The 12,660-nt window shown below is 31.2% G+C and overlaps 1 protein-coding gene across 3 annotated transcripts in view; it reads right to left on the bottom strand.

Annotated features, from left to right (window-relative positions):
• The window catches only part of snu (ABC-type transporter snustorr), a 438,101-nt gene that overhangs the window by 163,296 nt on the left and 262,145 nt on the right, over positions 1–12,660 (bottom strand). The window contains exons 1-2 of one of the 3 annotated variants that reach the window (XM_075372570.1): positions 10,588–10,736; positions 4,923–5,144 (exon numbers count right to left, since the gene is read on the bottom strand). The exons of 1 other annotated variant lie outside the window; for it this stretch is intronic. In XM_075372570.1, coding sequence (XP_075228685.1) covers positions 4,923–4,933 — 11 coding nt within the window. In that variant the 5' untranslated portion in view covers positions 4,934–5,144; positions 10,588–10,736. Of the gene's footprint in view, positions 1–4,922; positions 5,145–10,587; positions 10,737–12,660 lie in introns of those variants that run through there. One more of the 3 variants, XM_075372579.1, reaches the window with a different exon arrangement.

Genomic DNA, 12,660 nt, shown 5'->3' with positions numbered 1-12,660 from the left:
ATAATATAATCAATTTGGAATCCTTATTGTTGTAATTTAGTAAATTACCTCGAAAGAATTCAGAAGAAAATTTTAAAAACCCTATTAACAGAAGGTTTGCCCATTCTTGTCCAAGAAATTTTGTGACCGTTGATTTAAGAGTTTTTATTCAATATCCTTTCTTTAAGGAATAGGCCGTGATGTAATAAATTGGGTATTTGTTCTTTGTATTTAATACTTCACTAGATTCGTTGTATTTCTACGGTACCAGTAGAACGGTAATCTTTATTTTTTAAACCGTGAACCCTATTACAAGGCATTTAACACAAATAAACAAGGATTAAAGACACTAATTGGAATCTAAGATGGTACAATAGTTATTGTTTTGATCTTCATATTTGCAATGATTCATTTATAAAATTTAAATCACTAAGTCTTTCACTCTCTCTCACTATTACATGAATAATTCGTGCTTATTCCTCTATTTCCTTGATTCATGATTCAATTATTTATGCTGTTATCTAAGTTTATTTTTGAAGATTTTTATTGAAAATCGTTCTTTCAATCATTATTGCTTTATATTATTATTATTCGTTTTATCTTTTTTTTTTTTATTATTTTGCGAATTATTTTTTAATTTTATTTATATTTTTAGTTTAATCATGAATGATCTATTATTGATTATTTCTATCCTTGCATTTCTTTGTTGGTTTTATCTGATTTTGTCTTCATTTATTATAAAATTGTAATAAATTTTGCAATTGAGAAACAACATTTGGTTTATATATATATATATATATATATATTTTTTTTTTTTGTTCACCTTACTCTGTCATCCGGAGCCGGAACATCATGTAAGTATAAAACTCAGCCTGGGGGGGGGGGGGTGCCTTCGCGTCAAACTACCTCAACAAAACATAAATTCCCGCCTAGGTAGCCGGGACTTGGTCTTGCAGTACATACCACGCTTCTAATGAGAGGACCCCCTCGGGGTCATCATCAGAATGTGGTTGTACTGTATTTATATAATAATTTTAAAAAAATTAAATTTTGCTAACAAAATATGTGAAATGCTTCCAGAAGCTCTTTTTGCAGATTTTTGTAAATGCATGTTATCAGTATATTGTTAATTAAATATAAACCAGGACTCCGGTCTTACATTCCCTTCCCCAGAGGTGTTGCGAAGTAGTCCCCGTCCAATCATTGATGGTGGGACGCCGGAGTCTCGCTCCCACTGCTTCTGGATGGGGCTGTCCCCCACAGACACCCGTCAGCACTGAGCAGGCGCTGCATCTTCGTGTCGCAGGAGAAGCCTTGCATCCCCTACCCACCGGTGTATGTTCACCCAACCGACAGGAAGAACACCGAGCCTCTCGCCTGCAGTCCTTCCGTAGATGACCGGTCTCACCACAGGTGAAACAGTGGCCACTACGATCTGGCCCGGTACAGGAGTTCACCCTGTGGCCTGGCTTCCAGCAGTGAAAACAACGGTCGTCAAATGAACGTCTCGTAACCCTACAACCCACTCATCCAATACTGGTTCATCAGCCAATAATTAATCCGCAAGGATGGGCGACACCTGTGTCGCACCATAGGCCGGTAGTATGGACGTAACTTCGATCGACACTGACTCCGCCGTGACTTTCCAAAACTCCGTAATGAACTCATCCTGAATGGTGAGTACATCCATATCCTTAATAGGGATGTAGACCCTTCTTCCACCCCATCCCTGTCGCAGCCGTAGTGGTGCCCTCGACCTTCGCAGAAATATCCTTGCTTACCCGCACCACTAACGGCCCACATCGATGTGGAGGTCCTCACCCTGTCCTGTACGAGCGGAGAGGATCCCGACTTCAATGGCGACACAGCTCCTTTCACTGAGCGGAGGAGGTCAGCGTAAGTTTTCCTCTCCGCTTTCACTAAGACTGTCGTCGTCGGCGGGCCTACCGGCCGTTTCTTGCCGATATCCTTCTGCATCAACAGGTGAAAAAAAGTGTTTCTTCTCGACCCGTCCCCTGAAACATTCAACTGTGCGGCGCAAACGTTGCCCAACTCGCCCCGATAGTCCTGAAAAACACACCGCCCGACTGTGCCCCTCCATCATCATTTGAGGAACCGACCAACAGACAATGGAGGCCACCTCACGGTCCCCAGCCGCCGAGTTAATTATTAGGGCGTAATCAGTACGACCAAGGCCAATTTTGGAACCACTGCGGTCCCCGGAGAGGTCTTGAGCAGTTGAAAGTACAACAAAGACTTGGCCTGCCGTCAATTTACTCGATTGAGCCAGTTCCCCAATCCATCGCGCTTTACTACCGGAATGTGATTTGGGTGGTCGACTCCATTCACCAGATCAATTATCCATGCAAATCCAGTAGCCTCTTCTACCCCAGCGGTGAACTAAAGATTGGAAAACATCCTCCGGCCAGACTCCCAAGGTATTCGTCAGCAACACCATCATCAGTCATTCAACGGAGCTCAGCACCTGACCAGGACGAAGTCCAGTCAAAACCCGCCGCTGGAGTCTGAGAAGCCATGTCCGAGAAAATGAAATATGTGTGATGGCCTCTTACACCATATCCGTCCGAGTTGATTATCCCTCCTGAGGCTCTACGATTATTTCATCAAGAACATCTTTAAACATCTTCATCATAAGAAAACAGAGGCATCCATACGTTTGGAACACTCCTTGATTTCTAATTTTGTGTTCGTATGCTGCCACACAAGCGAGCTTAACTCCCTGAAGTGATTAAACAAAAACGTCATGTTATTAATAAAACATCTCTTCCGGAGTTTAAGGCTCTTTGCACCACCTGAACGTCTCTTCCCCTCCTCATTGCGGGAGACGTCTTGGAATGACCCACATTTCTCCAATGCAGAGGCTTCTCCTGAGGAGTACAAGGAACCCCTACCACCTGCCTTGGACTTCTTTGTTTCCTCAGCAATCGGTGGAGAAAGGCGCAATCTCCGTTTCCCAGATGTCTTCGAAATTCCCTGCCCCACTTCCATATAGTCGTCAGACCTTACTGGCAGAGGCGGGAAGTTCTCCTAAGGCCGCTACCACCTGCAAAACCCGAAACGGCTAAAACCGGCGAAGTGACAGCCTGACCCTGCCGCTGAGCCGACGTGCCTTTCTTCTTGATTTCTCTGTGTTTTTCCATCAGTCTTGTTAATGGATAAAATAACCTGTCGCTACTCGCAAAAAATGAAGGGTTTTTCTTTTGGTAGAATAAATCCCCAATTTAATAAAATAAAAAATCTGATGTGGACACCACATGACTTCCTTCTACGCCTATTAAATTACATACGAGTATAAAAATTAAAAAAAGTGAAAAGTATATAAAATTTTATTTTATTAATAACTTCTGATCTTTTTTTCATATTTTTTTATTAATGAATTATTATTTATTGTAATTTTTTTTTACAATCAAAGGTTAATAAATAACAACCAGAGGTCGGAGGTTTATTAATAAATCAATATATTTAAATTAAAAAAAGAGATAAAGTCAGATTTGAACAATGTGCCTTCCCCTTGTAAGATCAAAATATTTCATTAATTAACATTTTATTTGGCTATAACTCTGTAACCAAAGTACCACTTATGATATATCGCTTTTCAACGATATATCATAAGTGGTACTTCTTTACCGATGGGCTTATTACTGCAGTTAAGAAAAAGTTCAAAATAAAAAAAATTGGATATAAATTCTAAATCCAAAATTTCAACATCCTATTGTTAATCGTTTTTTAGTTATACCTACGTACGTGTGTACAGACGTCACACCGAAACTAGCCAAAACAGATTCAGGGATGGTCAAAATTTCCCTTGATATCCGAAAACCGAAATTTTTCGCGATTACAATACTTCCTTAACTTCGTACAAGGAAGTAAAAAAATCTTGAAAATGGCTCGACTGCATTATTTTCTTTTGTCTATAACAAAACGTTTGTATAAAACTTCACACATTTTTTATCTTTTTTAAATGAATATTTTAGCTTTTGCATCTAAAGCCATTCATTTAAATGAAATAATGAACATTTAAGAGATAGCGTACATATTTACTCAAAATATGAACTTAAACAGTTTTAACTTAATAAAATTTATTTTAATAAAATAATAATTTTTACTATATTTCTCGAATTTTAAAAACACGCTCCCTCTAATTATCTCTAACATTGAATTTTTTTTTTAAACTCACATATGTAGTTTTAAAATATCTAAAATTGACTATAATTTAAATTAAGATCACATTAGGTATGAATTAAATAAAAATCATCCTCTACTAATGCTACTGATTTTGTTATTTCTCTTTAAAAAAATAAATTGTGAACTATCAACAAAAGTAATTTTTATTTTGTATTAGTTATAAGTTACTTAACAATTACAAAAATTACAGAATTTTCAATACATAGATTATATTCAATAAAGTTTTATTTTATAACTATTTTATAAGTCTTTATATATCAACCGTTAAATTATTTTCCCTCAATTTTAAAATCGACCAATTATGTAGAACATTCCCTAGTTTATAAAAGCTTTGTAAGAGGTTTAGATACCTTTTTAAAAATAATTATTGTAATTATTAATAAAATCATTTAAAGGCAACATAAACTTTACAATTCCTGAAAAATAAAAAAAAATTTACGATCTAAATGTAATCACAAACTTGAACAAATTAAGACTTCACTCCAATTCCGTAGTATAATACATTTACCTATTTTTTTTATTACACTTCGGTAGTGTATCTGTATACGTTTAATATCTTCAACGAGGTTTTGTTAAATAAACGTAAACAAAGAAAAAAATAAATTTTAAATTATTACTAATAATTTAATTTCAATTTCCTAATTAAATATATATATATATATATATATATATATATATATATATAAGCCCTATCAAAAAAAATAAATGTCATAAAATTATAAGAAGGTTTTACTTACGTTAATAACATTGTAGGTTTTTAAAATCCAGAAAAAATATTCTTACAGATATAGTGATGAATTATATCAATTTCTCGGCACAAACGTAACGATTAATGTTAGTCAATTAATTGTTATCTTATATAAGATACTACAACACTATTTGTCTTTTCAGAATAACTGATCGATCACAATATGTGCAATAAGTGTGAAGTAAGTACTGTACACCGACCGGTCGACCTTCTGGAAAATAACACTCAGCGGTTTGTATTGTACGTCGCACTTACAAAACGATATAATACAATACAATAAAATTACAATAACTTTATTATCACAATCTAGACCCTAAAACTCAAGACATTTATGACAAGGCCTTTTATATATATAGGCTGATTTATATATAGTCTTACGAAAATCAAAGGATTCTTTCTTTATTTTGTCAGTAGTTCTTTTATTTTTTATATATTATGTAAATACTTAATTTTAATTGGACCATTAAAATCTTTATTGTTGACAGAGAATCTACGTCAGCTGATTTGCCTGTGTTATTATCTACGTTTCTATTCACTCAATAACGACAGATTAAATTAAAAGGTTGTTACGACAAACTGAATCGGGCCGATATTTGAAGCTACGTTTTTTATTAACTTGTCGTAAATCTACATCTTTTACACATTAAATTATCTTCTTTTCAAAATTTGGATGGTATTAATGGAAAATTAATTAAGAAAATAAATTTAATTTTCAGAATCGAAAAATTATATAACTATTTTTCTATCGTTATGGAAATAAAAAACATATTTATTATTAATTAAAGTTGTTTGGGTTCATTCTTAGAGATATTACACGTAATTTATATGAATTCATAAAGCTGAATCTGTATGAAAAGATGCAATTTTCTAACGTAAAGATATTTGTTAAATATACTTCATACATATTTTATTCAGTAGAAAAAATTACAAGTTTTATATTAAGAAACTAAGAATTTAAAAAAAAACGAATTAAGAGTTTTTGAACATTATTTTGCGTAAGCCAATAGACGGAACTGGGATTACGAAATGTACTACTAATATTAATACCAACGGTAGCTACAGCAATAACATCAGCAGAAATCCAGCATTGACCTATCACAGAACAACAGCATATAATAGTAAGAGTGCAATTCGATCGCTTTCACTCCCTCGACACTAAGATTTTGTTGCGTAACAACTCTAAATCATGAATTCCAGAAAAATGTAGTTAATTCAATGATATGATAACAGAACTTTAAAAAATCTGAGACCGAAGCTATTTTTTATCCTGTTATCAAAAAAACAAATAAAACAATTTGGTTTTACGATAATAGTATTTGAGATAGTTACCCGGAATATCGACTGCAAATATGTAACGCTTATATCACGCAATCTTGTCCTGAAACTGATACAACTTAAACTGAATAGATCTTAATAATTTCCAGTTTAAATATTATTTTTTGGAATAGGTTATTTGTAACCAAAAATTGATATTTTATACTTTCTTTAATCAAATCTAAAACCGCATGAAGTTAGCAAATTCATTTTTTAAGATCTAAATTTATAATTTAAATGAAATCCGTGTTTTAATATCAACTATTGTTAACTGTTAAGATCATGGTATTACATATAATTACGTCAACGTTGGAAAATTTTACGGTGAAAGGATGATCTTCGAAATAATAAGAATCAAAGAAACCGGAAATATGTTACCGCCGGCGCATGCAACTAAAGAATAAAAAGAATTGTCGCAGTGTTTACTGGGAAAGGAGATCCCGGGAATTTCAGGATAGATACTGAATTTCTTAGCGCATCTGGCGCAGACGTGTAGGAAGTGCTTTGGGCGTACCAAAAACTCTTAAAAAAAAAAATCAATGTGGGAAATTTCCAGACGGATTCTAATTCAGACAGAAAACTTAATGGTATGTTTTCACCTGATAAAATATTATTTAATATAAAATTTAAAATTGTGTTAAAGCACAAAAACTAATTAATTAAGAAATAATACGGAAATTTTTGAGATAAAAAATAAATTTCGAACGTTTGATTTTTAATTTTCTGCCAAAAAAGAAAACCATAAAATTTTATCTGATATTTAGTATTTTATATTCTTCGTGTTTTTTCTGGTCCTTTTTATATTGTAGATATTTTACTGATTAAAATCACGTTTAGTAGTGTCAATTTAGGAGAAAATTACATCTCACACACAACTATAACCAATAGTTTCTACAGATATCAGAAACTGTTACGGAAAAAAAATCATAATACTGAATAAAAAAACTATTTTTTGAGCTCCTAGTCTTAAATGGGTTTTCCAAGAAATGCGTGCTCGTACCCAAGAATTCAAAACGTTAATTCTGATACACATCCGATCTGTAGCAAGAACGACTAAAAAAATTTGGGAAACAAATGCCTAATAATTATTAAAAAAAAAAATATATCTTCGGTGACATTTCTTAAAACTTAATGGAGAAGAAAAAGAACTAGAAGCGATTATGAAGAATAGTGCAAAATTCTCAGACTGGTACATAGGCCTAAAATTTACAATGAAACTAAATATATGTTATTATTCACCGGTTCAAAAATGTTTCTTTAAGTACCAAAAACATATATTTAGTTAACAGTAAGGAATTTCAGTTAAGTGAGCAATCTAAATAATCACTACTAAATTATTAAAAGTAATAGTCTTAATAATTTGAACGAATTCTATTAGCATAGTATTAGTATAAACTTTATAGAAATCGCCATTTTATGAAAAAATTAATACACTATTAAATACGAGTGAATAAACCGTAAATATAGTCATTAATTACTCCGGCTCAATGGTATTACTAAAGCCTCCTTCTGTCAGTTAATTTATCATTGTTAATTATCCACTACTATTTGTAATTAGAGTATTACTTCATTAATCCTTTACTTTTATAATGTATTTATAATAACGTAAACCCAGACACCTGTGTAAATGCGTAATTAAGAATAATAAAATAAGGCATTACGTAAAATTGTAATATTACAGTCAATGTATATATGTATATAAAAATATATATTGAGCTAATGAAATAGACATATACAAAGAGCAAAATAGAACTAAGGTCTTTTTATCGGATATCTGTTACGAAACGTCAGAATATATGTTTTCTGTTTACAAACCGTCTTACATGTCTCACCTACTTCTAAAAATAGCCTAGTGATACGTAAATAATGAATTCCTATGCATTTTTTGCGTGACTAATAGAATGTATTATTCCACGTCGATACCATTAGACGTGCAAGTAATGAAAAATAATTCTTTCAGAAATATCGTACTTTTAAGTTTTTAATACGAGTGCTTTGTGCGGAATAGTACGTAAATTAATCTCTTCTTTGAAAATTAATATTCATCAGCGACAACTGAATTTAATAATTAACTCTCTTTTTATTATTATTATTTACACGTTATCGTTGGTATTTTTTTGCGACTATTTTCTACCAGAAAAAAAATTGAGAGGGTTTTAGCTGCTCGTATGTGATAATGCAAATAAGATTGTATCTATTCATTTTCAGTAAATATTTACTGCCCCTTTGCTATTACTATCGTTATTATTTTACTTCAAGCTTTTTTTTAAATAACTTTTGGTTATTTATAGTTAAACTATTATGAATATTTTCTAACTCCGTTTATGAAAAGAAGGTTTTTTAACTGTAAAAAGAAAAATCGTTACTAGATTTGAAAACGGGATACAAAGGAAATTATACTACACAAACGTAGTTTACAAGCTAATCACTATCGAGCGGATGCAAAAAAAATTCTTAAATTTTTTTCTTGTTTTAATGTATTTTAATTATTTCAATTTTGAAATCTGGCCAAAAAGTGGTTACTTTTTTATTATTATTTTTACAACCTAATGCAGTAAAATTAGCAACAATATCAACACTTACACCTTAACATCCTCAAAGTTTAGCAACTGTCGGTAAAGTTCTTAACCATAAAAATTTACGGATATGTACAACTAACATAACCACTGACATTGTCACATTTATTATTTAAACTCTTATAATTTTCTCTTTATTATTATTAATCTTTTGTTTGTAAATATAGTTTCTCTAGTTTGGATAAAGATTTAAATCATTGTTGTAAGACAGGAAGTTTCGGTAAAAAAAAGTATTACAATATGCTACATTTTTTTTGTTTAGCTTTAAAATGCTAATTAAGAAATACATAGGAGTTCAATTTTATATGTGCATTGTGTACAATGGAAAAGGACACACTAGCTACTTTGATCAGTGGCTTTCCAGGAGATCATCCTCATCAGCATGCGTAAAGCCACATTTTCTATCACCATATCATATAAATATGGTATCGATGAATAATTAATCGATTACCTCATTAATTTAAAATGACTAAAGCACAGTATTAAAAAGACTAGAAAATACGATCAATGTAATCTATCTCTTATGATGATATTATTTTTATTCATACTGAATTGTATTTGAAGATTCTAATAGTTACTTGAATTACGGTTATTTATTTGACTAGACTGATACACACGCTTTACAAAATTACAGAGAAAATTACAAAATAACAATACAAAGAGATTGGGTTGTATAAAGACAACATTTATGCAACACAGTTTTGCATAAAGAAGTAATTTGGACCGGCAGTTTTCTGGAGTTCTAGAAACGTATGGAATTAACATGCTTTTAAAACTTTCTACGAGGTATACATTTTCATTCAAGAACTCGTATACGTAATAAATTAAGTATACTATCCGATTTGATAAATTTCATAATTCTTAATATAGTTGATTTTATCACGCACATAAGGTTAACATAAATAAAACAGAAATAAAAAATATACAAAAAAAATAGTATAAGCATGATAATAATTTCTCTTCCAAATTTTATTTTTTTTGGGTAATATTATTTAAATATGATGTGCAAGAAAGATGCTTATTACGCTTAAGAAGCGACTGAATATTTTTATACATAAATACAAACGTATAAAAATATTCAGTCGCTTCCTCAGATTTATTCGGAAAACTTATTCGCCTATTCAAAATAAACCTTTTCCACCACATTTATATGTAGATGCAATTAAAATTGCTGTAAATTAATCCAAAAGGGTTTAAAGAAATCTTCTCCCGAGGAAAAACTAAAAAGTATACATAAACAAAAATGATTTTAGTAATAAAAATGTTAAATATAAAGAATTCAATGAAAATTTAATTGGATATAAATATAAAAATCATTATTAATAATAATAATGTTCATATTTTTTCAGGAAACAGATTTTTTTAACTATTATTTTAACCGATATTAATTAGTTTCCGAAGCAGATAAATTAGCATAACCTAATTCACCCGTTTACATCGGTTATGTTTCACGTTAATAAAAACTTAGGTATTGAAGATTTTAATAATAATTAATATTAAGGTAAAATCTATCGCTTAGAGATACGCTAACTTAATTTATGACTATCGAAAGCGTCTCAGTAAAAAGTTATTTTATAAAATATAATTTAATACTGCGGTCACAGACCCAACATTTCCATGTGACAGAAAAAATTTTATAAACCGTCATTGTTTTATAAAGTAAAACTTTACTTTTAAAGTAACAAAACAAGATAACACCCTAAAAATACAACAATTTTTTTAAAAATAGTTTCCGTTCTGACACGGCAATATTATCATAATTACCTTCCGTGAACGATTATGGTAATACGTTATCGTATAAATAATAATTATACTAAAAAATACGTCACAACCGATCAACACTTCGAACAGTGGAATACGAGCCAGTGGCAACACGACTTCACACTAACGAGGGAACGGCCAAGACTGTCTTGTCTTGCCATTACACTAGTCGACCACGCTCGCTGGGCCGGCCGAGGATGTTGCAACTACCCCTTCCATAGGTGTTGGATTACCTCCTCCCATCTTGGAAATCCCATCCATTCGCTTGCTAACAGGTTTAAGAAACACGGATTCAAACGCCAGTCTTTGTTCCTAAAGATGATAAATATTAATTCCTGATGTTAAAGAAGGAGGCTAAGTATTATAAAAAAAGATGAATAAATCCGACGGGAATGAACTCGCAGATGATGCTTCAACGGTAATTTTAAAGTGGAATCGTACAGTAAATTCATCACTGTAATTTGCATTTTGAAGTATACAAAAAAAATCTAATAAATAATTTAAATTCAATAACTATAAATAGTTTTATGAAAACAATTTTATAAAATCACTTATAGTATCGGAATTAAATAAATTATATAACTAAATTAAATTTTAAAAACACATCTTTTATATTTTTAGAGATTAGAAGTCCTCATAAAAATTGATAGTCGGTCTTGTGTAGTATCAAACCGACCATTCTTAATACTGAATAGTTTAATGACATCGACGAGAAAGAAGAATCAGTTTCTGTTACTTTATTTCTGTGAAAATAAGTCAAGTAAGACGTAAAATTGTGAAGTAAGGTTATTAATTTAATAATATCCGAAAAATTCACGCTTTCCTAATTTTAATTTGTTAAATCCTTTACTCCTGAATAAAAAGTCCTTTACTCCTTTTTTTCAGATAACAAATACACATAAAAGGAACCTAAGTAATGCACTCATACAGGTAAAGAATTTAACCGTGTAATTAAAACCTGTGCTGGCTGGAGCAGCGACAGATCCGACCGCATTACTGACTCTAGGTAATTTATATTTATGTTTATTTACTATACAACTACTGTTAATTATAGTTTGTACAAATTAAAAATGAAAATTTTCAGAATATTATTCCGTATCATAGTCGTAGGAACCGCTGGATGCATACCCTTCCCGCAGTGTTTGATTTATGATATCGGTGTTTGTACAAAAATTTGAGCTCATTTTTGATAAAAGAAAAGAATGGTTGAATATTATGTAAAAAAATATTACACGAGTTTGGTCAGGTAAGTTGCATATAATTAACAAGTAAACTCTTAGGGAATGGAAATTTCTAGAATGAAAATCCGAGGCCAATATAAAAAATTATTTCTGAAAGGTCATTATCGGCAATATTTTTCTGTGTTAGATTTTTTATTTTTTTACTGTGTTAGCTAGCAACCTAATAATTCTCACATCTTTAATTAGCGGGATGATTCTTAGACTAGTGTCATTGTAGATTACAGGATTAAAATACTTTTAAATCTTACGATCCGACCTTCTCTAAAATATTTATGACCCAACTTAGTCAAAGTTTAAACAAGATTACAGTACAATCATTTAGCGAGTTTCATAAAATTCGGATAGAAACACACAAAGTGATTATAAGGAAACAATCTAACTGAGATGTAATCGGGCAGTTGGGCATATATTTATTCTTACTTTAGTCCTATTTATATCAAGTTTTTGTTTAATGAAAGATTAGTAATAAATTGACATAAAAAAACAATACGAAATTATGAATAAAACCCCATTTTTTTGTGTTGGGAGTCCAAGAAAATTAATATACAGATTCAATTTTTTTAAAGTTTGTAATCTTTATTGCAAGCGCTTATGATCGATTGACTTTATGAGTTACCATTATTCTTCTAACAATTTTAATAATTAATAGAAACAAAAACAAATTAAAAAGAAATCTGATAAAAAAATTAAAAGAAGGATAAAAATTTTAGTTAAAAATCTGAGCAGAAGAGAATCCACGCGTGTTAACGTTCAATTGCGAAGGCCGAGCATCTTCAAGAATACTGTCACAAATTTTAACATTTCATTAACGCAAGAAAATGCCAAAATTTCAACT

Source organism: Lycorma delicatula, chromosome 1 (genome assembly GCF_047948215.1).
Source record: "Lycorma delicatula isolate Av1 chromosome 1, ASM4794821v1, whole genome shotgun sequence".
In the NCBI taxonomy this organism is placed as follows: domain Eukaryota; kingdom Metazoa; phylum Arthropoda; class Insecta; order Hemiptera; family Fulgoridae; genus Lycorma; species Lycorma delicatula.
This window is presented reverse-complemented; position numbering and strand designations above follow the sequence as displayed.